This window comes from Dasypus novemcinctus, chromosome 2 (genome assembly GCF_030445035.2).
Source record: "Dasypus novemcinctus isolate mDasNov1 chromosome 2, mDasNov1.1.hap2, whole genome shotgun sequence".
Classification (NCBI taxonomy): domain Eukaryota; kingdom Metazoa; phylum Chordata; class Mammalia; order Cingulata; family Dasypodidae; genus Dasypus; species Dasypus novemcinctus.
This window is the reverse complement of record NC_080674.1, coordinates 133,150,886-133,178,362: the sequence shown is the minus strand read 5'-3', so window position 1 is coordinate 133,178,362 and position 27,477 is coordinate 133,150,886. Positions and strand designations below refer to the sequence as shown.

At 40.8% G+C, this 27,477-nt stretch overlaps 1 protein-coding gene across 2 annotated transcripts in view; it reads right to left on the bottom strand.

Annotated features, from left to right (window-relative positions):
- Positions 1-324: 324 nt before the first annotated feature.
- The window catches only part of GRAMD2B (GRAM domain containing 2B), a 115,737-nt gene continuing 88,584 nt past the window's right edge, over positions 325-27,477 (bottom strand). For both annotated transcript variants that reach the window (XM_012527952.4, XM_004448150.5), the window contains exons 2-14: positions 27,106-27,225; positions 23,701-23,812; positions 21,323-21,389; positions 20,303-20,406; positions 16,998-17,093; positions 15,169-15,240; positions 14,987-15,067; positions 10,406-10,517; positions 9,755-9,877; positions 9,167-9,254; positions 8,148-8,252; positions 4,782-4,875; positions 325-1,456 (exon numbers count right to left, since the gene is read on the bottom strand). In XM_012527952.4, the coding sequence (XP_012383406.2) occupies positions 1,415-1,456; positions 4,782-4,875; positions 8,148-8,252; positions 9,167-9,254; positions 9,755-9,877; positions 10,406-10,517; positions 14,987-15,067; positions 15,169-15,240; positions 16,998-17,093; positions 20,303-20,406; positions 21,323-21,389; positions 23,701-23,812; positions 27,106-27,225 (1,216 nt within the window). In that variant the 3' untranslated portion in view covers positions 325-1,414. The remainder of the gene's footprint in view (positions 1,457-4,781; positions 4,876-8,147; positions 8,253-9,166; positions 9,255-9,754; positions 9,878-10,405; positions 10,518-14,986; positions 15,068-15,168; positions 15,241-16,997; positions 17,094-20,302; positions 20,407-21,322; positions 21,390-23,700; positions 23,813-27,105; positions 27,226-27,477) is intronic.

Genomic DNA, 27,477 nt, shown 5'->3' with positions numbered 1-27,477 from the left:
TTATCACATTTAATTCTCACAATGACTCTCTTTGTACGTTCTTTTAGTTCCATCAACAAAATGGGGTAAAATGGCCAAATATACTGCTTAAGGTCATACAGCTCGTGGACCCAGAAATGAGACATTTATCTTCTGACTTCAGAGTTCATTTTCTTTCCACTATCCCATTCTAACCCAAGAACTTAAATCATATTTGAGTTTTGAAATTAATAAACGAGAGGAAAGAAGTATGAAGTGAATTTGTAGTAGAGAGGAGGTGGAGAAACCATTATAAAGCATATTAAGTCTTAGTTAAAAGAATTGACAAATTGATAACACACAGTGTTAGCAGGGCATTTTAACCAATGAGCATTTATTAAAAGCCAGTGGTGCACCAGGCACAGTTCTTGACCAGCAGGCTAAAAAATACAAATGATGTAACCAATTCATTTATTAGTGTATCTGATTAAACAAAATACATTTCATAGAAATGATTATAAAATGCATTGCAGATAGAAACAGATTATCTTTTACACATACATATCTTATGGTATCCTACCTAATTATTAATAAAAACCAGCCAACCCACATGGTAAGAGAAGTTAGCAAACCACCAGTTATTTCCTTATCTTAGGTAGTAAAGGAGAAAAACCTGCTGTCATCAGTATAGATGCCCTGTTTCAAAACTGCTAGTATAGGTCACCTATAACCTTGAGAATTCAGTATGTTCCATCCTGTGTTAAATCACTATTATATTTTTGGGTTGAAAGATTAGTTTTGCTTTCAAAGTAAGTTTGATTTAGTTTGACCTCAGGTGGGCAAAATCACTCCATTAGGTATTAGTCACAGGAATATAACAAAAAAATATTCTTGTCAATACTGAATTGAGAAGTTAAGATACATAGGTGATTGAAACCAGAAAAATAACGAGCAGCAGGGAAAAAAAAAAGAAAAACAAAAGGTGGGTATTCTTTTCTGGAGAATCATGGCTAATTCCTCAAAGGATCATATCAGGTACATTGGTATATGACATATCCCTTAGTTTGAAGATTGGTTATAAGGGGTATAAAGGAGAGAAAAGAGGGTGGGAAAGACTGAGAAGCATGGGGTGGAGTGTGCTGGATGTCACCTTCATGGTACCTGCTGACCCACAATCATCCAAGAGTGTCCATCAGGCCCTTCCTGGAAACCTCCAGAAATGGATCTGGTTTTCTTCAGACAGCAGCAGTGAAAACTTTCTCAGAGTCAAGGTCAATTTTTATTGCACAGGATTCAAAGGTTCCTTTCCTGAGCTGGAGACCGCCAAGTGCAAACACGGCTTTGGATTTCATCACTCACTCCACTGACCAGCAGGGAGCTGTCCACCAGAAGGCCTCGGGAGCACCTTCTTCAAAGGGAAGCTTGAGGTATTATGTTGGTCCAAAAACCAGGTCCGTCAGTCATTGTTCTCCAGCAGCTTTTGTAAGTTGTTTTGTATCTTGGAATAATAAAAAAAGAAACTTCTATTATCAAACAGAACAGGGTATATTAAGGGCTATCTGCTATGGCCTATGCAATGCTCGGGATTAATGTAGTCTGGAATAAAAAACCACCCGAGGGTTAAATTTAGATGAGGCAAGTAAGTGCTTTTTCAGAACTAGAACTCTGTTTGACAATTCACTTTAAAATGAAAAGAGATAGGGCTGAGAAAAAAGAAGTGGCACAAAAATGAAAATGTCAGTAGAGACACAGAAACAAGACTGAAGAAAAAGAACGAAGACTGGCAACACCAGGTGTGACCCAAAAACATTCAGAGATAAGAGGAAATTGGTCTGTCCAGAGTCCATGCGATGGTTTTAATCATTCAAAAAAAAAAAAAAAAAAAAAAAACACACAAAAAACCAAGGTCCTACTAAGTATTCTCTCTCCACAAGGTTCTTATTAGGTATCATTTCTCCATAAGATTATGAATTTCATAGGGGCAGAGAACATGCCATTCTTTGGATCTCAAGAATACAGCCTAATGTTGGACATTTAAAATGTGCTCAATATTGGCTAAATATATGGACTTTAAAGATTTCAGAGCAAGGAATTCTCAGCAGTCAATACTGTGATGGGATTAAGGAACTCCTTGGTTTCCGGAGAAAGTTAATAAATTCCTCTCTTGCAGAGACAGTCCGTAATGTCCCACAGGCACACACAGGACAAGGAGGAGGACAGGATCTATGTACCAGGCACTTCATGCATTCTTGCCTTATCTTCACGCCAACACCAAGGGGCAGGGTTTACACATGAAAACGCGGGCTGGGGAGGCTAAGTGGCCAGTTACAAGGGTAGTAAGTGGCAGAGCAGTGATATGAACAAAAGTCTGACTCCAGACTTTTTGCTCCTTCTACTAAACCTTTCCACCATTAATGCTGCTTCCAGTAGTGAGAAAAGAATTCTTTACTTCTTCACCCATAAGGTGGGCCTTCCCCCCCATTTCCGCTTCATGCTTTCCCTATGTAACGTCTATTCCTCAGGACCAAGGATAAGTGAGAAGAAACAGGAGTGGGACAGTAGAAAAAGAAATGAAACAAAGGACTGATATCCAAAATGTATTAATAACACACCAAGGCAAAAAAAATCCAAAGTAAAACAAAGGCTATAAATTGGGAATTTATAAGCGAAAACCAGAATGGCCAATAAATGTATGAAAAGATGTTCAACCTCAGTAGTAATCAGGAAAAATGTATATAAAAACCATAACAAGACCCTAATCCACAAGAGTCAGACTTGTCATAAAGGACCTGAGTGAACTGGGATGGTGCCAGTTCCACGGCCAATGGAAATAGAATACTGAGGAGACATTTGAAGACAGACTTCATGAGACTTGTCAACTAATTAGTCAATTGGCAAGTGAAAAAGAGGAAGGAGTTAAAAATTATTCTCAGATTTCCAATGAAGATGACAAGAAGGGCAGCAATGCCATGGACAGAAAGAAGAAAGTTATAAGCAGGGGAAGATCTTGAGGCTTAGATTTATCACTCCCTGAAGGAGAAGAGAAAGGAACTGTTAGTACTGAATAAAAGGAATGTTAGAACGGATATGTGTCCCAGACCTTCCCACGGTTTGTACCTGCTCTTTTACTACAACGATGTGCCATACTATTACCCAATTGTTTGAGGGGTTGACCAGTAACAACATGGGTATGGCCTATTTCTTATGGTTAGATTCCTTTGAGTAATGTGGGCAGTTCTTAACTTTTTAGAACTTCAATTTGTGCATTTTGACTCCAAATCCACTTTTTACCAATTCTGCTTTGGGGCAAAGGTGATCTCCACCGGCACCATTTGCCTCCCTTGTGGAGCAGCTGGGTTGTCTGCAGCTGTGGACCAGACACGGCCATCTGTCTGCCTGATGTGAATTAGCCCTTCTCTTTTCTGTTTTCTAATCACAGAATGAGGTGTCCTGGCCAGGCTCGGCAGGAGAGTGGGAAGAAATGCAAAGGAAGGCACCAGGAATCCTGTATGCTTTCAACACAAAGAACACATTTGTGTGTCAGAGTGAACACATCTGAAAATTAACACCCCCATTTTCTAGGCCAGCATGAAAGCCAAACATTTGTACTTAAAAAAAAAAAATGCATTTATCTTCAATTCTCAGAATTTAACATTTTAGAAAGGAAAAAAATTCTGGTAATTAACCCATACCTTCTCTAGGCTGACTTTAGATTTAAAAGAGAAAAAAACGTCAAGTTTGCCCATAGAAACTATGATTTAATATGAATTATCTGTCAAGACTTGGTTTAGACCAGCAGTTTGGAAATTCCTTTGCTCTCAATGTTTAGTCAAATGATGATAATATGCACTGTGGCAAAACAAAGATGATTTCACTCATTTGCATTTTGTGTTCATTCTCAAGTAAGGCACCTGCACTGTGATGTAAAGCTACCACATGCTGGGAATGTGTGCGAGCATTCTAAATGAACACTTGATGCTCCACTTACCGCCTTTCTGAAAGATTAAAAACAACAGAGTTGTCAGATGGGAAGTGATAAAAATGTTGAAAGGAGAAGAATCTAAGGAATGTTACTTAGGTCTAACTTTTGGGGAAATTCTCCTTTGCCTATCTTCTTTTCCTTGTTCACCCTCCTCTTGACCTCTAAGAATGCCAGGAAGTAAGGACACACTTCTAAAGGCGCTCTGTAGGAAAACACTTTTAGAGGTAAAGGTACATCAGGGGACTTATCGACACAGCTGAAGACTGGATTCTGAGAAGCAGTAAAGCAGAGGATTTCCAAGAGCTCCTTTGGATCTAACAGGCTGGTTCGAACTCCAGGTCTGCCAACTCTCTAGATGTATCATCCTGAGCAAACTAACTTTGAAACTTTGATTTTTTCCCTCTATCAGTTAAGGACAATTACACCTATCTCACAGGGCTACAATAAAGATTGAACATAGTAGTTTATATACTGGAAAAAATCAGCTTGGGCTGAGTTGGGGCTGCCCTTCTGGCCAGGGCCATGGGTCCCCAGTTCACTCCCTACTGTGTCCTGACACTGAGCTTCAGAGACAGCAGCCACGTACCACTGGGTATGAGCACAGAGAATTATTTTTAACTGAGAAGGAAAAATAAGAGACAGGCCAACAAGACCATGCATTTCAAGGAAAATGAGATTAAAAATTATTTCTTTGTGGAAATAAAAACTTTTCCTATGCACTTCCTATGCAACCCCTTGCCTAGTTTGTTCATTTAGATTGACTTCCTGCACATGGAACGCGACCTATGGCATCTGTCAGGCACTACTGTTATTGTCCACACCCACAAAAGATATTGGTCACCTTTTCCAACTTCATTATGTTAATTGTAAGCTCTTGGCAGAGGACTTCCACATTCAGTTGTACTTGTGACCCCAGGCCCGATGGTGCTGTCTGCCTGTAAGAACAAAGAGAAATTTTTATGGGCAGGGACCACAAAGGAAAAAGTGAAATGAACACATTTTAAATTTATTTGAACAAAAAAACTGGCTATAACAGAAGAGCGTGAGCATTTCACTTGTTAACATCAGAAAGGCACTGTACAATTCACATACTCCAGTTTCGTTGTTTAGGGGACTAATTCCTAAAAGCACAGCTAGAAATCTCTTAAGCTACTTAAAAAAAAAAAATTTCTCTCCCCTTCTCTCCCACCCCTCCAGTTGTCTGCTCTGTGTCCATTTGCTGTATGTTCCTCTGTGTCCACTTGTATTCTTGTCAGTGGCATCAGGAACCTGTGTCTCTTTTTGTTGTGTCATCTTGCTGCGTGAGCTCTCCTTACGGGGTGTACTCCTTGCACATTGGGCTCCCCTAGAGATCCCAGCATGGCAGGGCACTCCTTGTGTGCTTCAGCACTGCACGTGGGCCAGCTCATCACACAGTTCAGGAGGTCCTGGATTTGAACCATGGACCTCCCATGTGGTAGGTGGACGCTCTACCCATTGAGCCAAATCCGCTTCCCTTCAGCTACTTTTATTTAAGTAGATATGTTGGTGACTGAGTTTCCAAAGAAAAATCAGACAACTATTCTCAATCACATTGTTTCTTAAACCCTCTTTTAAGCCCCTAACATCATCTTTTTTTTAAAAAAAATTTATTTTATTTTATTTCTCCCCCCATCCCCCACCCCAGTTGTCTGTTCTCTGTATCTATTTGCTGCTGCGTGTTCTTCTTTGTCTGCTTCTGTTGTCTGTCAGCGGCACGGGAAACTGTGTTTCTTCTTGTTGTGTCATCTTGTTGCGTCAGCTCTCCGTGTGTGTGGCGCCAATTCTTGGGCAGGCTAAACTTTCTTTTGCTCTGGGCAGCTCTCCTTACGGGGTACACTCCTTGAGCGTGGGGTTCCCCTACACGGGGACACCCCTGCGTGGCATGGCACTCCTTGTGCGCATCAGCACTGAGCATGGGCCAGCTCCACACGGGTCAAGGAGGCCCGGGATTTGGACCTCCCATGTGGTAGATGGATGCCCTAACCACTGGGCCATGTCCGCTTCCCCCTAACATCATCTTTATCTCCACCACAGCAAAAATTTGCAAGTATTATTGCTGTTTTTAGTCAAAGACAGATTTTTATGGAAGAGGGAGACAATTACACTAGAACTTTCAGAATGCTTAGAATGTCTTTCATCTGGTTAATTGAACTTCTACTGAAGTGTGAGATTTTTGTGTTTTACTTTGAGACTTGCCCTACAAATGTAATTGCTTTTGTTGGCAGCCTAACATATGCATTCATTAGTTACCATTTGACTATTTATGGCATGGGCTTTGACTGTGGGGGCTGTTGGGAATCCTGTACCAACTAAAACTGTAGGAAATTTGGAGATGTATGTACATTTTCCTGGAGAAATGGCTTTAGCCATTATCAGATTTTCATGTTAAGTTTAAGAACCATGGGTCAGTTCTCTCTATTTCTTGGCTGTAATTTAATTTTAGCTGTTAATTGTTTAGATGGCAGTGACAAGTCCAATTACTTTAACAAAAGTCCCATTTCTGACATATAGGCATTTGGTAAATTATCGGTTTAAATGGTAAGAAGGCAATCAGAATGTTTTTCTATTTACAAGTACTGAAACACTTTTATCTTTAACCTATGCAATCAAAATCTTAAGACACCACAAAGGAAATAATCTAAATCCTTCCTTTTCTGGATGAGGGATCTGAGAGAGCCCCCAGAGAGCTGATTTATCAACACGGGATTCTCAGTAGCAGCTATGTCCTCATCCCTGAACTAGGAATCTTGGACAGATCAGTCCCACTGAGGGGTCTACAATGCATGGGTTCAAAAGGCTGGCTCTTCAGTAACTGAAGAATCCAGTTACCCACGTGGACTTAGCTACCTGGGCAGCACAGATTAATTACCCAGGAAGAAATAAGAACCAGGAGAAGCTCAGGTCCCGTACAAGTGGTTTATTAACAGACCTATCCATCACGGGTGTTCCCTGACCTCAAGACATATGTGATCTTTGTGATTTTTCCTTTAAATGAGTATTTTTCAGATTATACTTCTTCCTGGATTGTTTGAATAGTACAATGAATATTCTACTTGCTTCTGTTAGTGGCATTTCCCCCTTATCATCAAGTTAATTAAATGACAACAGGAAAGAAGTTACATTTTTCAAATAAACTCAATTCCTTATCCAAGAGTGGACTAACAGTCTGCGCTACTACAGTCACTTCCTACCTCTAATTGTGTTAACATCTTGAAAAAGATGAGGGAGGGAGTAAGGGCAGGGTATAACCATTCATTAGGCTACTGTATTTTATTGGCTCAAATCTATATTTACGATTCAAACATAACCTGCATGCCAGCATGATCCAGAACACAGAACAAGAACATTAGGTAAATTTTAGACAGTAAAGGAAGACCCTTGCGTGGTATAATACAGCGGTTCTCAAAGTGCGGACCTGGCTCAGCCCTATTAGCGTCACCTGGGAACTCGTTAGTGCTATAAAACCTCAGGCTCTACCCCAGACCTCTGAATCAGACTGTACTGGTGGGCCCAGATATATGTTATCTCTAGCATGTGGTAGCTACTTTGTAAAGAAATATCTCTATCTTTAAAACTTGGACGAAAAGTATGCCTTCTAACATGGAATAACTGATTTTACTTTTCAGGCAAGGTGTCAAAATTCTCTCATAAATGGATTAAAGGAAAAAGTTCTATGTCTGAATAACTTTAATTAGGTCAGGCAAGTTAAAAAATGACAGTAATGGAAGATCTTCACAGACACATTCAACTAGTTACTAGTTACATGGATCTTTATAGTGGTCAACAGTTTTGTGAATAAATGAGTAAGATAAAGAATTATGTGTGATGAAATGTACTGAGCCACTTGAATTGCTTTTTTTCTATGAATGTCTTTACTCAGTGCCAGTTTTCTACAATAAACTTGTATATTTTAATAAATAGGCCAAGGTCACAATTGACTCTTAGGGTAACTGAACAAGACAATGTAAAATTTGGCTTGTTTCTTACCCCGCCACTGGCAACACTATAGCAACTCAAGAATAGTGCAGGGTCAGGCCATTCACTGCTAGGACACTCCCACAAAACATCTCATGCAGAATGTATCCTCAATTAATGTTTGCTAAGGAGGATGCGAAACTCAGGTCAAACATTATACGAGCATGAGTAGGAAGCCAATGATAGATAGCACTGGAGGGTACTGTCTTACTCAGTACTGCGGGTGTCCACGACAGAGGTTAATGACCCCAGGCGCTCCTCCAGAGTATTAATTCTGTATCTCATGTAGAAGGTAGAGATGATTAGCGCACAGACACTGGAAGGGGATAAAAGAGCAGTTCCCAACAGGTTAATTACCAGGACCTGATGTTCATAAAAAGATAAACTGAGAATCAAAGCCATACATTTGAGGCAAGGCATATTCCAAAATAACTTAGTGATGAGATTTAAAAAGACGTCTTTTTTCAATAGGCTGATGCTTGTCCCAAAAATTTAGGCTAGAAAGGGACTTAAAATCCTCCAGCCCCAATTCCCCATTTTACAAGAAATGTCATTCTGATACGGGTGTTCAAAGCAGAACCAAGCTGGCTTACCAAGTCAGTGCCCCTCCTCCCACATGGTACTACCTCTCTCTGCTCGAGGGGCCTAACTATTGAGTGCCCAGCCTTGTTCTCTAGCAACTCACAACTTGATCTGGAAACCAGACTGGGTATATTGGTCCTTGGTTGTGAGGGATAGCCTAGAACTGGGTTAGCCTACTTTCAGAAGAACAACAGGTATCTGACTGGAAGCTGATGGGGGAAGTTAAAAACATCAGTGCCTAAGTTTTAAGGAAAGAGGATGAAATTTCCAAGTTGATTTGGCCTCTATCCAGAGGAAATGGGCTGTACAGAAAAATAAAGACAAAAATGCTTCATAATTCACGGAATAATTTCCCAACTAATATTACTGACTCAGAACTTAGCCCTATGCTTGATCGGCACAGCCATTTTGCTTTTCCTTCCCCTGGCTAACTATTTCCTTAAATAAGAAGAAGATGAACAGGAGAATATGGTCTAAGTTTAAGAAAAAAAAATGTTGAGGTAGGAGACAAAAATTATTAAAGGAAATATTTGGGTCATTATTAGTGACCGCTGAGGTTTACCACTGCTCTTGGCCATGTGAAGAACTTATTCCTTCAGAGAACTGAATCACTGTTTTAAGTCACTAACAGTAAATTTATTTGCTTACACAATTGCGTAGAATAGAAGAAGATGGTGGAGAGTCGGGCATTTTTGAGACTTGACTTGATATAAAATCCCAATGGTTTCTGACTGACCTGTTGGGTGTAAAACAAAAAGAAACAGTTTAAAAACCACAAGACACTGACTTCATCTAGCAATATCCCTATTGGGAAGAGGCGCTTGAGAGAGATAATTACTCGCAAATAATGGAAATCAGAGAAAATATTAAACGAAGCCTTCCAATTCTCCTTTTAGCCAGTAGTTCTAATTCCTTATTGGGCATTTTCTCTGTATGAAGCATTGTGTTGGAGCCACAGTGGCTGGCATTATAGACACTGTCCTTGCTCTCAGATCAGTATCACTGGTAACTAGTTTTTGGCATAATTAGAAAATACTAAATAATTTGAATTTTACCAGTAATTTTTGAATCACAATTTCCAAGTATTCAGAATAGTGAAGTGGCCTCCACGAAAGCTGTTCACCTTTGTATCCCTTCCACACAGTGCTGGGTAGGGTTTGTTGGATAAATGAATGTTACCAATATGCAAAATCCTACAATGGGAAGGGAGGGCAAGGGAAAAAAGTAGTTCTTTACCATGTGCAGGGAGACTCTTGGCTTTCCCTTCAGGCACTCTGTTCACCTGGGCATCTGCCCGAGCTGGTTTTGCTTCTCCCTTGGAGACACTCAGAACTGTGTGGGATTCCATCACATGGAAATCTATCGAGCCAAACGGGGCAAGGTGATTTTCTCCCCAATGCATTTAAAAATATAGGATCAATCAGAAAGCAAATCAATCCACTGACATGCATAATAGCCAAGAAAATAAATGCAATGTCTCACAAGTTGGTTGAGGTGACTGCAGATTAGGACAGAAAACTAATACTCAAGCAAGTAAGTAATAAAATGATAAAAGGACAGTCTGTCGCTGATTCACAGGGACAATTCAGCCTTCACAATGAATATCACCAAAATAAGAGTTAAGAAAATGCTATATTTATCTCTCTCAAATCCCCCAATACTTTATCTATTTAAGAGTCATTTGTTAAATGTATATACAGGAGAAATGGATTTTTATCACAGAGGCCATTCTTTTCCCTTTAACTTTCAGACTATCCTTTCTCTAGACTCTCTTCCCAATTGTTAATGAGGAAAATAAGGAGCTTATTTATTTATTTTTTTAAGGGGTGGGATGGAGACATTTTGTGGAAAATTAAATTTTAAGTAAAATATAAAGATTTTTCAGACCTCGAGAGTTCTCAGATTCAGGAGTCTGAGAACCAGAACTGCTGTACCCTTCCATGTTTTGCCTTCTTTCTTGGACCACTCCATCCAGATCTGAGAATTCATCATTGAAATCCTGATGGGAAAATAATGAAATGAAGAGAGACCAGTTTTCCCTTATTAAACAGGCAAGCCTTTGTAATCCCCAGCCTTTTCAATTAGATCTGACCTATAAAATAAGGAAAAAAACAAAGGATTATCCCAGACTGGGATTGTCCCAACACATCACTTAGCATCCGGTTATTAAAACCAAGATTTTTGGGGCAGAAGAATTCTGTCAACAAACAGTGGCCAACTTGTTTGAAACAACAAATGTCTAGGAAAAAACTGGAGGACTAATGATTCAAAAGCTTCCAATGAAAGGCTGGAGAAGTCTCATTAGCACTTTGTAGTGAGAAGTACCGACTGCTACAAGGCATATATAAGAAAAAAGAATGCACATTTGAAATGGAGACAGATAGAAAGACATTCTTAAATTATAGTTAAAAAGAGTATTGGCTGAAGCAACATGCTTCAGCAAATTAGACCCTGAAAGGAAAGTTTTAGCTTTTTTTTCTTCCTTCAAGTAAATCAACAAAAAGTAAAATAGGGTCACTGACTGTAACATTTAAATTACAGAAGGATGACAAGGGAGTAAGGAAAAAAGCAGGGATGTTCCAATTTGTATGCCACTGTTTCCCTCGGAAGTGCTTAAGAACTAAAGAGACAAGGTTGCCATTAAAATGCCCAGGTGAAGGTACAATTAGACTGAGCTTTTAACCATTTTAGTAGCAGCCAGATGAAGAAGAGAGTCATCTGGTAAGTAAATAACTCATTTTTTAACTTGAACTAGCTTAGCTGACTTTTGGCCATCTTAATACCCATTTCAAGTTCACTCACAAAATGTAGAGGGGAAGAAAATTGAAAAATGAAAGTTTCTTCCATTTTTAATAATGACTTATTGAATGCCTACCATGTCAGGGAGTATGCAAAGCTCTTTACCTAAATGACTGCATTTAATCTTCACAGACACACAGTTAAAAAAGAGCTTGTCCAATGACATAGTTCATCTGGGTGGAGCCCAGATTTGAAAACAGGTCTGCTGGATTCTAAATCACATATATTTAATTCTTTATTGTACTGCTTCCCACCCCCAACCTCTCCCCCCTTTTAAGGTAGATTTTGTTTTAAATTGACATAAAATAGATACAAAATTCACCAAGTGTACAATTCAGTGGTTTTTACTACATTTACAATGTAATGCAAGCACCACCACTATATATTCCAGACTATTTCTTCCATTACCCCTGTGGCAGTTTGATCTTATTAATGAACTCCAAAAAGAAACACTGATTATGTTTGTAAACTGGTTTCTTCCTCTGGGCTCATGATACCCTTTGATTGTATTAAATTCAGAGGTTTCACTTTTACTTTTAATACACTAGGTCCCCCAGGGGGCAGGGACTCAGAAAGAAAATGACACAGCAGAGGAGAGTTGAGTTTTGATGCTGCAGCTCCAGGAAGTAAATACACAGGAGAACACAGAGGAATAGAGACTGTTGTGTAGACACAGCAGACGTCCTGGGAACAGAATGAGCCTGAGATTCTACAGTTGCAGCTGAGCCTGGAGAGAAACAAGCCCCAGCAGAGATGAGACTTATCCTAGCCTACAGCTGATATGCGAAGAAGCTGGGACCACAGAGCCGGAAGAGGAGGAGGAAGTCTGGACCCTTGCAGACATCGCCCACCATCTTGCTCAACACATGGCAAATGACTTTGGGTAAGAAAGTACCTCTTATGGGACCTTGAGATGGACTCTTTAGGGCCTGGTAGCTATAAGGTTCTACCTCAAATAAATACCCTTTATAAAACTGAACAGATTTCTGGTACTTTGCATCAACATCCCCTTGCCTGACTGATACAACCCCCAAAAGAAAACCCTTATCTATTAGTCATCACCCTCAATGCCTTTCTCCCCCAACCCCTGGCAAGCACTAATCTACTTTCTGTCTCTACGGACTTACCTATTTGGGGACATTTCATATAAATGGAATCATATAATATGTGGTCTTTGTGACTGGCATCTTTCACTTAGTAAAATATTTTCAAGGTTCATTCATGTTGTAGCATGTATAAGTACTTCATTCCTTTTTATTATTGAATAAAATTCTATTTATGGACATACACATTTTTAAAAAGAGACTTATTTTTTATCACCTCCCCCATTTTCTGCGCAGTCTTCTGTGTCTGCTTGTCTTCTCTTTAGACGGCACTGGGAACTGATCCTGGGACCTTCCGGAGTGGGACAAAGGTGCCAATCTCTTGTGCCACCTCAGTTCTCTGGTCTGCTGCATCTCTTACTCTCTCTCCTCTGTGTCTCTTTTTGTTGTTGCTGTGCCAGCTGTTTGGGTCAGCTTGCCACATGGGCCAGCACTCTGCTCAGGTCAACCTGCCTTCACCAGGAAGCCTGGGAATTGAACCGTGGACCTCCCACATGGTAGATGGAAGCCCAATTGCTTGAGCCACATCCATTTCCCTGGATATACACATTTTGTTTACCTATTCACCAGTTCCTAGATATTTGGATTGTTTCCATTTCTGGCTACTTTGAATAATGCTACTGTGAACACTCTTAAATTATGTGGTAGTTTGGAGCTATGTACCCCAGTAACACACTTCTTTTTTAAATATTTATTTTATTTATTCATTCCCTACCTCCCTCACTGTTTGCGTTCACTGTGTGCTTTCTGTGTCTGTTCGTATTCTCTTTAGGAGGCACTGGGAACCAAAACTGGGACCTCCCATGTAGGAGAGAGGTCCTCGATCACTTGAGCCACCGCCTCAGCTCCCTGCTTTGTTGTGTCTCTCATTGTCTTTCTTCATGTCTCCTTGTTGTGTCATCTTGTTGTGCTAGCTCACTGCACCTTCCTGTCATGCCAGCTCACTGTCTTGCTCATCTTTTCCAGGAGGCACCGGGCACTGAACCGAGGACCAACCATGTAGTAGGCAAAAGGTCAATGGCTTGAGCCACATCCGCTTCCCAACACATGTTCTTAAACTTAATTCATTCCTGTGGGTGTGGACCCATTTAAGTAGGGTTATTTCAGTTAAATGGTGGCCCAGGCAAGTGGATTTGGCTCAACTGATAGAGCTCTGCCTACCACATAGGAGGTTCAGGGTTCAAACCCTGGGCCTCCTGGCCCACGTGCAGTGCTGATGTGCACAAGGAGCGCCTTGCCACGCAGGCGTGTCCCCCACGTAGGGGAGCCCCATGCACAAGGAGTGCGCCCTGCAAGAAGAGCCGCCCCACGTGAAAAAAGCACAGCCGGCCCAGGAGTGGCGCCACACACACACAGAGCTGACACAAGATGACCATAACAAAAAGAGACACAGATTCCCAGTGCCGCTGACAAGAATGCAAGCGAACACAGAGGAACATGTAGTGAATGGACACAGAGAGCAGACAAGGCAGGGGGTGGGGGGTGAGAGGAGAGAAATAAATAAAAATAAACCTTAAAAAAAAACAACAACAAAAAAACCAACCAAGGTGGACCAACTGAATCAGGATGGGTCTTAATCCTATTACTGGAGTCCTTTATAATAGCAGAGTGAAATACTGGGAGGTGGGGGGAGAGAAAGCCATAGTGAGACCAGTAAGAAGCTGAGAGTCTGTGAAATCCAGAAGAGACCAGAGAGGTCAGAAGAGGCTGCCCAGGTGATGGAGGAGCCAAGGACCAAGGACTGCTGGCAGCCAGCCCCAGAGCGCCAGATGTGGGAAGAAAGCATCGATTGCCTTGATGAGACTTTGATTTGGACTTCTCCTAGCCTCAAAACCATGAGCTATTAAATTCCCATTGCTTAAGTCAACCACTGAATAGCCGAGAAAATGAAAACAGTATGTTTTCAATTCTACTACTTTTTAATAGTTTCGAAAAAAAAAAAAATCCACAGGAGATGTTGGAACTATGGGTTCCTACTTCTTTCAGCATTCAACATGATAATTTAGGAATATATTTTGAAAAATATGGCTAGACTTCTCTTGGAAGTTAGATGAGTGGGCATTAAAGCTTTCTTCTTTTGCAGTTATTTCTGTCTATGCTCCATCTTCTCTAGTAAGCTGTAATGTCTTTGAAGGCAAAAACTAGCTTTGAGTTTTCCTGGTACCTTTACAGTGTGTGTTAGCACAATACCTTAAACATGGAAGACATTCGATGATTGGTGGGATGAATCTTGCCTGACCCCAAATAGAACTACGAATACCTCTAAAACAACATTGACAAGCAAACAGAGCAAGACTTTAAGAACACATTTGGCAACCAGTAACTTGCTAAGACAGTCCACTAGCATGCCAATTTTCTTTTGCAGGACAAATCTTCAACTACTTGAAAAAAGCTTATGGCCTCCTAGGTCCCCTTCTTGTTTACAGTTATGCCCAGTTTCTTCAACTGTGCCTCTAATATTATGGTACTAAATTTGTTCTGCATCCTAATTGATGTATAAGGAGAAGCCAAATTGTGTGACACGTTCCCTATCTTTTGTATTTAGATAGTTACATAGGTAACTTACCAGAGGAAGAGATGAAGGGTGGTCTGCCCGGAAACTGTTTTCAGCAGAAGATGGATTGGGACTGTTACCAACACTTGTATTCTGAAATTATTGAAAAAAAAAAAGAAAAACCATATTAACTACTGAACCATAAGAAATACTGAAAAGAGACAGAAACTAAGGCTCTGGGATGTTACACTCACATCTAAGTGTCCACACACAGACTTTAGTAGTTTGTATGTTGAATCTCTGGAGAGTAGGGAGACAAACATGTACTGAAAAACAAACAGAATAATTATTTACAGATACTGCCTGACGAGAAGAAAAAGTTCAGAATCCAAAAAGGTCTATGTTTATAATTTTTTCATTTTCAAATGATGTAAAACTTTCTCTGGTCTTTATTTTCATTCATCTTACTCTTGTCACACAATTTTTATTTCATTCCTGGAATAAAGCAACTAAACTTCTCCACAATGGCAACAAGATCCCCAAACTCAATTTAAGCAATAAAGAAATGTAGGGCAAATGAAGGTTCCAATATTCTGACACTGGTTCCCCAAACAAGCACAGAGAGAAAAAAAAAAGGATTGGACATTAAAAGATATTTGCAAGATCCTCTTTCAAGTCTTTCCCCATCCTTTCCTTTTTTTTCCCTTTTTTGTTTTAAGGTAATTAACAATTCCTGAGGGTTTGCTATCTCTGCTCTGACCTAGATTCTGTGGAAAATTTCCCCATGATTTTAATAAGCTAGTTCTTTTTCAAGCCACTTCCAGGTACTCTATTGATCAAATATGGAGCTTTTCTAGTGGATGTCTATAAATAAGCTATATGAAGTGAGTAAAATCAAAACTAGACAAGTAATTTGAAGACAAATGACATAGGGTGACTTTACCATACACAAGATTTACTTGTCTTAGGGAAGTTCAGAAAATATGAGTTCAGAAAATATAGAAATCACTCTTCCTCCATTTAATTGAGCCATACTCTTTTCAGACCTTTCCACAAGTATGTAATTATCTCTCTCATTCACCAATGAAAGAGCTAGATATAATTTAACCACTCTTAGCAGTAACTTTTCCTCCTTGTGTACAGCAAATATGAAAATATAAGCAAAGCATTTAGCAGAATATCTGGCAAGGAGTAAGTACTCAATGCTTGTTAGCTAGTATTATTAAAGAAAAAAAAAGCAAATACAGATTAATGTATTTCCTAGCTTATCAGAATATCTTCTTTCTTCTTTTCTTCACAATTATCCATTTCTAAGAAATATGGTTGTAAGCGGAATGTAGCCTTTACATTTTTATAGAAATAGGATGTAAAACATTGTTTAAAAAATCAAGTGAGAAACGAATAAACCAAATGAATTAACACTCTCTCTTGCTGTGCTAAAATAAACATCGCTCCCAATGCAAATAACTTCTGGTTGGACATTCTGGGGTAGCTCAACACTCAATGGCAGCTCTAGAATTTCTACATAGAAGAGAGGGAACTGAGGCAACCTGGTAGCAAAGAGGTGCAAGGGGCAGGTCCTGAAGGTGCGACTGCACAGGTTTTATGTATTTGTTCTGGGGAGGCAGTGACTAAGATTTGCGGAGGATGGCCACCTCCTCCCCAGGGACTCTTCAGTATTACCTTCCTTCATCCTGTTAACAAGGTGGTGGTGACTGTTTTGTTGTTTTTAATATTAAAGGAACTGAACATGTCCATTTAGCCTGATCTAACATGTTAAGGAAAAGGAAGGCAGAAAAGAATAAATTTTTGACCTTGGTCAGGCAAGAACAATGAAATCAGCAGGAAGTTCAAAATTGGCAACAATTAAATTAGTTAAATCACCCTGTAAGGGGAAACAGTATATACATATCTAAAGGCTCTGCATGATTTTTAAATGAGTCTTCTAAAACATCTCCTGATGTACTGCAGGAGATGATAGTCTTTATGGTGATACTTGTGGTTCTGGTAAGAGGACCCCCAGGGCAACAGAGCCCAGAGCAGGAAAACCAAGCAAAGGTAGCCTGGCTCTGCATGTACTCACCCTGTCTCTGAGTGTTTCTATGATCAGGGCATTTGGCACGAGAAGGGCAGTTTTGGTTTTCTTTATTAGGGTTACCGAAAAAGCTGGAATTGAGATCTGAAACACACACAACAGCACATCGAATTGTCATCTAACACTTTAAGGTAAACTATAAAAAAGATAGATAAATCAATCAATCAAAACCAACAGCAGGAAGTGGATTTGGTTCAATGGATAGGGCATCCGCCTACCACATGGGAGGTTCGTGGTTCAAACCCCGGGCCTCCTTGACCAATGTGGAGGTGGCCCATGTGCAGTGCTGATGCGCGCAAGCAATGCCCTGCCACGCAGGGGTGTCCCCCGTGTGGGGGATCCCCACGTGCAAGGAGTGTGCTCCATAAGGAGAGCCGCCCAGCACGAAAAAAGTGCAGCCTGCCCAGGAGTGGCACCACACACACGAAGAGCTGACACAGCAAGATGACGCAATAAAAAGAGACACATATTCCCAGTGCCGCTGATAAGGATAGAAGTGGACACAGAAGAACACACAGTGAATGGACACAGAGAGCAGACAACTGGGGGGGGGGAGGAAGGTGGGGAAGGGGGGAAAATAAATTAAAAAAACAAAACAAAACAAAAAACCAGCAGCAAGCTCTCCAGCTCCCATGAAGAAGATCAAGTTTTAGTAGAATGGGGTATGTCACTAAGCTCCTGAAATTTGTATAGAAAAAACTCAGCACTAAAAAATTTCATTCATCAACTCAATTATCTCATAAAATGTGGATGGGTGAAATTTTTAAAAACCTGTAAATTCTTTTCAGGTTCAAACAATAAAGCATGCTATCACTATTCATATCTGTTTACCAGAGAAGAATGTCATTTAAGTATGAAAATCCTATACAGGATTTAAGAAATAAGGCAATCAACCTGTTTAGAGATGAACATAATTTGCTCAAGCCTACACATATTAATAAGTTAAAAGATGGAATTTGAACCATCTGATCCAAAATGTGGGTCCTGTTCAACACAATGTGCTTTAAGAATGTATCTGATGCCACAAAGAATAGTTCCTGATACCTACATGCAATATCCCTCCAACGAAGTATGATCACAAAGAAAAATGGATCACATCATTTTGATCACTGAAAACAGAGTCACATGCATCCATGGTAAAAAGAAAATTATCTCATGCCCTCCACAGGTACACACACTCACCTGAATGTTTATTTTGTAAAAATGCTTCACAAGTTCTAAAAGAGGTAACAATGACAGCAGGGAAGAGGAAAGCCTTACATAACCCTCCCCTCCCAGCTGGAAGGAAGGAAAACGAGCCCTTGTGAAATCTTCCCATCCCTTAAAAAGACTAATTCTTCACTAATGGCTTCAACCCCTGCTCTTTTGGTCAGATGTGTGGTCTCTCTCTGAATTCTTGAGATTTTTATCACATTGCTCTGGAGAGCAATCTACTTCCCTACTCCATAAACTGGTTCTTGTAATCCAGATACTTAGAAATATGGCAGAATACTGTTTAATATTGCTTCACATTACACAGATTCAGATAATACTGAGAATCAAAGTCTGTTTATCTAAACATAACTTTACATAGTAAAGGAACAATATAAAAATGACATGCATGACTTCAAGATCAGGAAAATAAAGAAGTCCCCATTACATTTAAGTGGTCTTTATCTATAAGACTGCCAGTGACTGTAGGGAGAATATTTAAAAATATATATATTTACTACTTAAAACAAAATGAGCTTTTTCTCAGCTGCTTTGGAAGTATAGAAATTACTGATTCATAATCATAAACCAGAATGATTGAGAAGACATTGGGGGAAGCAGATTTGGCCCAACAAATAGGGCATCCGCCTACCACATGGGAGGTCCAAGGTTCAAAGCCAGGGCCCTCCTGACCTGTGTGATGAGCTGGCCCACATGTAGTGCTGATGCGCGCAAGGAGTGCCGTGCCACACAGGGGTGTCCCCCGTGTAGGGGAGCCCCACGCGCAAGGAGTGTGCCCCATAAGGAGAGCCACTCAGTGCGAAAAAGGTGCAGCCTGCCCAGGGGTGGCACTGCACACATGGAGAGCTGATGCAGCAAGATGACACAACAAAAAGAGACAGATTCTGGGGGTCGCTGACAAGAATACAAGTGGACACAGAACACACAGCAAATGGACACAGAGGCAGACAATTGGGGGGGAAGGCAGGGAAGGGGAAAGAACATATCAAAAAAAAAAAAAAAAAAAAAAAAAGACAAGACTTTGGGCCTCCTAGCCCATGTGGTGTGCTGGCCCCCGTGCAGTGCTTCTGCACATAAGGAGTGCCATGCCACACAGGGGTGCCCCTTGTGTAGGGATGCATCATGCACAAGGAGTGTGCCCAGTAAGGAGAACCACCCCATGCAAAAAACGTGCAGCCTGACCAGGAGTGGCGCCACACACACGGATTGCTGACGCAGCAAGATTATGCAACAAAAAGAGACAGAGATTCCTGGTGCCGCCTGACAAGAATGCAAGCGGACACATAAGAACACACAGTGAATGGGCACAGAGAGCAGACAACGGGCGGGGCAGAGAGAAATAAATAAAATAAATCTTAAAAAAAAAGAGACAAGACATTGAGGTCCCAGAAACCCAAGAACTTTCTCGGACTCCTTGCTACGGCGGCATGAGTGAACTGTGATGTGACATCATAGTTCAAAGGAATCATCTTTTTGCTTCTTATGTCATAGTCCCAAGGAGGCATTACCTCAGGAAGCCTGCCAATTCCTTCAGGCCATTCTCCTTAAATGCTCAAAGTGTCAAAGTGTCTACTTCCCCAGACTCCAATTCCTGCTATTGCATGCTGGTGATTATACAAGGCAAGCACTAAGAAAGTGGCTTACTTATAGGCCTATTTCCTTAAACATCTTTGATGGGAACTGGAATTAATAAGATACAAAAATCAATATTTATGTTAAAGACTTTTTTAGGCTTTAAGTGTTTGAAACAAATTATGGCATACCCTCCCTAGGAACAATTTTGAGTGTTCTTTGGGGTCTTTTGGGTAAAAAAGGATTTAGAATATGGTTGGGAAGAGGAGCACCTGTGTATGTACAAGGAAAGGAGAGAGTGGCATTTAAGGAAAATGAGAAGTTAGTGTCATCTGTAGACATTTAGAACTTGAACTATTTGGAGCTAACAACCAAGGTTGTTATATATACCTAAAGGTATAACAATGATAAAATATTTATAAAATCACAAAATTTAAAATAATCAACATTCAAAATATATAATAAATTGCAAAGTTAGCTTTCTTTCTTTCTTTTAAAATTATACCTACCTTAGTGTCTTTTCCAAAGACCTTGGAATGAAAACAGATCCAGTTTTCTGATATGAAGAGTTTTCCTTGGTACAGTATTTCTTTCTGAAGAGCGCAGGTAAAGCCTGGGAAAATATATACAGGTACAACATCATTTAGAATTTCCATTTAAAATTTAAAAAGATATATATTTTGGTGGCTTAGAGACAGGCAGAGGTAATAATATATATTCAAAAGTTCTATCATTTCCTTTTCAGTCCTTTTAAGTGGAATATAGCTGAGATTAGAGCAAATTCAAGGTCTTACAAACTTATTTAGCATAAAAGTGGAAATCAAATGGAAATGTAAGTCTACCTCTCCACATGACAGACCAAGAATGGTTTTTCCCAAAATCTCCTCTTTGGAGGAAGACATGCTAGTTTTTAGACCTCTTGCCCTTTCTCCCTGGGATTCTTGCTAAATGACTCCTTTCGCAACACAAGGTCTCCTGGGGAGATGAGCACTCTGCGCCAATCTTCCTGTTTGGAGATCATGACAGGAGCCCAGCATCTTGCCTTAACATCTATACACAGAGAGAGGCTAGAATGGAACCCTGCCACCCTTGACAAAACTGCAGAGCAGAGCAGGAGCTTAACTGGCAAATTGGTGAAGGTGTTTAGGTGTGATCATCACACTCCCTATCACAGGTACTCAACATGTCTGCCAACTTAGATTTGTGTTCCCTTTCAGCCTTCTTCTAGTGACCTCTCCTGCCCCAGGATTGTTATGAATCACACTCATTTCAGCAGTGAGTAAGGCAGACAAAGATACCATTCTGGAATCATCTTGGATTATTCCATACCATATGGAGAGATTCAGTCTCTCATTCTACTCTCACCTTTTCAGGCCCTCAATGAGAGCCGAATGAAGCTGGCATTACTTTTACACCATGACTTTCCCCTTGGTGATTCAGTTCCCAGATCACATCTTCTCTTTCCCCCAAAACTAATTAGCATCTTTTCAAATACGTAGATTAAAAAATCAAAGGAGGTCAGAACTTACTTTGCCTCAGTGGTTCCTCAGTTGGGACATTAAGAAACAACTTGTGAAAGTGCATATTTGCCTTGTACTACAATAAGAACAAAATAGAGGCATCATTGCTCTCACTGTTTTGTGAGAAACATCACACATTTTAATTTCAATTTAAATAAACTTTCCCTCCCTTAATATTATCTTTAGGAATTCTTTTTCTCTTATCTTGTAATTTCCAACACAACCCTTCAATGAAAACAATGGAAGGCAGGGTACGAAAGGTTTCATCTTCCAACGGGATTAGTGAGATCTGCAACTGGAGTCACGTCTGTAGTAGAATGCAGCTGGTAGTCACCTTGTGCTGAAGTAATAGGGCTGGGCAAGAATCTCCTTAAGACATGAGCTGAAATTCTAAGGAGTCTCACATCGGAAGGAACCGCATGCCAGGGCACCCAAGACACAGGTGAATCAGATAAGGACAGTGGTTTAAATGCTTTGTCATCAGATAAACGGGAGGTTAAGTCTTGATTTTGCCTCTTGGTATGTGATCTGGACCAAGGTGTCCCCTTCTATGCCAGAGGACAAAACAGTACCTGTCTCAAAGGGATGCCATAAGCTTACCGGAGATAATACATCTAATGGACCTACTGCCTTATTAGTATTGTTATGAATGTATTTCCTTGGTCAGTGTCAGGGGGAGATGACCATCAAGACAAGGGAAATGTCATACAGAAGGTCCAAGAGTCTGAAATGTGGCAAATCACTTCATTTTCAAGGCATCTGTTTTTACAATTGACAAACAACAATGTGTAGGCAGCAATTTACAGTTTGTTTTCTGTAATTGCTTTCACAAATCTCATCCTCATAACAACACAATGATCCTCATGTGCCCGTCCCACGAATTTGGACACTGGGCCTCAGGGTCAATGAGTGACTTAATTGACACAGCTATTAAGAGGTGGACCTGGTCCTCCTCCCACAGGGCCTCTCTGCATCACAGAATGCTTTGGATGAAAAAGTCTGATAAGGAGAACTGAAAGGTAAGCTCACATATGCCCTTAATGCTTCAGTTCTTTCTTTTTTCTTTAGGAGGTACTGGATTGAATCGGGGACCTCGTTCAAGGAAAGAAAACACTCAGACCACTGAGCTATACCCACTCCTTGCCCTTAATGCTTTTTTTAATTTTTATTTTTTAAATTTAAAAAAATTTAAAATTTGTCTTTTTTTTAAAGATACATAGATCACAAAAAATGTTACATTAAAAAATATAAGCGGTTCCCTTATACCCCAATCCCCACCCCCCCATCCTTAAAGCTTTATTATCCAAATTAGGAATAGTCTCAGTGGAAAAACTGGTCCTGTCATTGTTATAAAGAAGAGCTGCAGACCAGGTCACCAAGATAAGAGATGTTCCCACAAATTAGCTATTTCATAGAAAAACACCTTAGATAAAGTAAGTTACCTCATGCTGCTTCTTAAGAGTACATTTTGCATCCAGAAAGTTTCCTTGATTAAAGCTAAGTATTCTATGAAGTCTTTAATGAGATTTTGTTTTTCATCGCTACAGTGAGCATTAGTTGCACACTTGATTTAAAAAATATCCCACCCCACTGACTCTTCAAAAATATCGATATAATAAAAGGCAAAAAAGGTAGAGGGACTGATCTAAATTAAGAAACATGACAAATAAATGCAGTACATGGCTCTTGATCATATCCTCAATAAGAAAAGAAACTTTTACAGGACATTCGTTACTGGGACAATTTTGAAAATTGAATAGGGATTTCATGTTAATACTTTTGTATATTTGTTATTTAGTTAAATTTCTTGGGTGTGTCAGCAGTTTTTGTTCTAGTTCTTAGGAGGCATGTGGTTCAAGTATTAGAGGTGAAGTAAAATATAATATGTATATATACCTGGTCTCACTAAATACATCACACTCTTTGACAGAGAACTGGGCTTTGTTATCTGCCTGGGTGGATTTCAGAACAGAGACAAAATTACTTCTGGAGAAGAATCATATCCCTGCTCACGGGTTTCCTTCCTCTCTGTGCAGATGGGTGGCCCTCTATTCAGGCAGATGCCTAGTCTGATTCTTTAATTTTAATGCAAGGTTATCATATTTCTCCTTGCCCTAATTATTTAGACAAGCACATGACTGTGCATTGGTCCCTGCTCTCTAGGTACTTGTAGAAGTCACTCAACATGTGTTGACAGGTCAGTTGTGAAAAGTAGTATTGATAAAAGGACTAAAGGAACTGTATGTAGCCTGTCCCTTCTTCCACAGCCTCTAAAACCTAGGCCCAGATGAGTTCTGTCTAGAAGAAAGCTGCATACTTGGCAGTTCTTTCTTTCCACTGACCCCAATATTTCTGTCACTCTCTGAGACATTCCATTTTCAAATTACCTGGCTGGAAGATGAAGACTTTTTCCTTTCAGTTTTAGAGTCACTTTTGCTTTCTGTTTTACAGTCATTCTTATCACCTGCTATGGAGGTACCATCAAAACTGGATTTTGACCTGAGAAAAGAAAATCCGGGGACTCCATAAGATCAAATTTTTTATGCGACTCCATTCTTTTCTCTCCTCTAGATATCAGTAATCATCCATAACACTCCAAGCATATTTACATAGAAAGTGCTTTAGAAGGCTGGAATGATTTCAGCAGGCTGTAATCTCAAACTGCAGAAATGGTAAATTATGGAAGGCAGAAATAACAACCAAGTTGTGAAAGTGATTTTATTTTTAAAGTATTTTACTAAGTAGAAAGAGAAGTACAGGAGGCACATCACTAAACAAAATTGCAGCTCTAGTTCAATCAAAGAATATTTTTGTTTCAAAATTCTATTAATACTTAACAAGTATAAATTGAGTGGGGTATTGTGTTAAATGCCTTGGGGCTATACAAGAGAGTCTCTAGTCTTAGGAGCCTGTGCACTCATCAAAAATACTTTTAAAGAGGTAGTACAGGGGAAGCAGACTTGGCCCAATGGATAGGGCATCTGCCTACCACATGGGAGGTCTGCAGTTCAAACTCTGGGCCTCCTTGACCCATGTGGAGCTGGCCCATGCGCAATGCTGACGCACACAAGGAGTGCCCTGCCATGCAGGGGTGTCCCCTGTGTAGAGGAGCCCCACGTGCAAGGAGTGCGCCCCATAAGGAGAGCCGCCCAGCGCGAAAGAAAGTGCAGCCTGCCCAGGAATGGTGCCGCACACCACAGAGAGCTGACACAACAAGATGACGCAACAAAAAGAAACACAGGTTCCCGTGCCGTTGATAAGGATAGCAAGGGTCACAGAGGAACACACAGCGAATGGACACTGAGAGCAGACAAAGGGGGGGTTGGGGGAGTTGGGGGGGGGGGGGGACAGGGAGAGAAATAAATTAAAAAATAAATCTTAAAAAAAAAAAAAAGAGATCGTATAGGATTCAGCACCAAAAAAATACATAGTCTATAAGTTAGGAGGAGATAGAGAGGCAAGATGGCTAACAGGAGGTGAGAGTAAATCCAAAGAACAATGCGGTTTAATATGTTGCATGTGTCGATAGGATGAGCAGGGATTGGCTATGAGGAAAAGAGAGACCAAAACATCCCAGACTGGGGAAAGAACAGAATGAAACCAGGACAAAAAGAAAAGCATGTTTGGAAGTCAAATCTTCCTTTATTCCTTAAGGGCAGAGGTCAGAGCACCAGGATTTCTTTCTAAGGTGATTCCAGTACTGGTTCTCTATTTTAGTAGATGCGTGAACTCAACCTGACAGCAAAAAAGTCATTTCCAAGTGGAATGCATGCATGGTTTTTAGTGGTCTATAGATGAACAAGTTTTATTATACAATTATGTAGCTGTTTTATTGTTTATTGGGGAGAAATGGCTCCATGATTTCACAATACTGTTCCTTAGAAGGAGGCTCAGCTTAAAAAATATTTGGTTCAAAGCAGATTTAAGAAACTGAAGTAATTCGGATGGTATACAGGCGTGAGAGAAGAACAGGAATAACTGAAGTTTGGGAGACTTTGGGTCCAGTTTTCTCAGCTGTGAGATGATGATCTGAGGTCCCAGACCCCTTCCAGCACCAACACTCCTGGCACCATGGAGTTAAAGTCACAGATAAAACACCTCTCTCAGCAATTCATGGTAAGTGGATTTGGATTCAGCTACAGGCCAGTTATCCTTTTCACAGATGTAACTTTCTTAGAACGCCAGGGATTACTTTTTTTTGGAAAATGGTTAAACACGTGTACTCGAAAATAAAACTGGTTTTACAAATTTTAAATTACACACTTTTTACATTATTCACTAATCTAGATTTATTACCTCTACTGATTCAAGTTGATAAATGCTAATGGAATTGCCAAGAAAATGATCATACCTTCTGAAAATCCATGGGCTGTAAGCAAATGCGACCAGTAGGGTGGCTCTACCCTTGATAGCTTAAAAAAGCATAGGCAGTCAAGGGGCTTGCCTGCACAGCACTGACCTCTGCATGCGGTGGGTGGGTGAATGCTTACTTACACCGTACAGATTTCTTCAGGTCTTCTGTTTTTCTAACTTCCTACACGTGACTATGAATAGGACCAGGAGCCCAGTGCAAAATGGAAATGTGAGATCCTTTGTTCTAAAATCATCAAGAAGTTCAAGACAGTGACAGCAGAGCATTTAGCCAAGTGCGGGACCCTTTGTATCTGCACGGATCACACATTCATGAAACCAGCCCCGATGACGAGTGTATGAAGTCTCTTCCGAGGCCCAGGGAAGTTGGAGTAAAACCAACAGTGTTTAAAGTGCCTGCCGTGGCCAGTCAATAATGGGGGAACATACAAGGAAGGGCATGCTTTGTGCCTTGGTGGTGGCAATCATTGGGTGAGTGAGGCAGGATGCTCTGACAGGAAACAACTACGGGGAAAAAGTGGTTAAGAGTGAGATGCCACAACAGGCACCCAGAAAAGACGGAGAGATCATTGGGCGTTGTAGTCACAACAGGAAAGCTTGGGGGAAGAAGTAAAACTTACACTTGGTGCTGAATGAAGTATAGATTAGGGGAGAAGGTATGGGCTGAGCAGCCAGGAAGGAATAGAAAAGTACGAGCTATTTAATCAATCCCTTAGCAGGGGAAGAAAGAAAGAGAAGGTAGCACTTCTAACCATTCTAATCACAGGGGAAGGAGAGCAATCACTTTTCTACTTGGTATAGATAATGAGCCATATTCACCCCGACTGACTGCGGTTTAACCACTCTCTTTAAGGGCTGAAAAGCAACTTTAAGTCCCTATTTCTTCTTTCCATGTGGAAGAAGGTACCTAATTAGTGCCTCTGAGAGGGAGAGGACTAGAACTAGGCAACTGGAAAGCACCTCCTTCCCCATGGTCCCACGGTGTCCCATAACTGGATAAACCCTCCCTCACACCACCCAACAGAAACGACCACCGGAAACGTGCACACGTGGTCAGCGGATCCCCTGCAAGCCGAGGGGCTCTCCACTGCTTTCAGTGGCTGCACACCCCAGGCAGGCCACCTCAGCAAACTGGCCAGCCTTCCCCGTACTTTACAAATCTTTGCCTAAGAGTGGGCAAAATCAGCGCTGTCAGAAAGGGGCAGGCATTCCTGCAGAAGGTGGGGGCAGGAAACAAAAAGATGCTGCTATGAAGAAATGAGAGGAATTCAGGCTCCAGTCCATGGCCATCTGTGAAAAACATTCCCACTATTTGCCTACAGTAGCTCCTCACTCTTTTAGGAACTGCCATAAAACTAGTAACAACTCCTCCCAGCAACCTCTTTTCTCAAAAAGGGAAAAAGAAGGATGTGGGGACTCACCGCAGGCAAATGATTCTTTTCTGGTCCGGAGACTCCGCCTCGCTGGAGGGGGTGGGGGACTGGGCCACCGGCGACCTGCAGGCCTTCTTTTTCTCCTCCACACCATTCTCAGCCTCTGAGCTGGAGAAGAAGGAAAAACGCTTCACCTTAGACATCCAGAGTGGGGTGGAAGGAAAAACAACGAAGGGACCTTGCTTTCTGGAGAGTGGAATGATCTTCAATCCCCTCGGAGAGGCTAAATCAACATTGACAGCTGTGCTTTCCAAAGCCCCATTGTCACCCCTCTTGGGCTAGTGCTTCAGCTTCAAGAGCGTAACCTGCAGGTAGGCCTGCTTCTCTTGCAAATGTCCCTCTGTGCTGGGACTTGCTTGG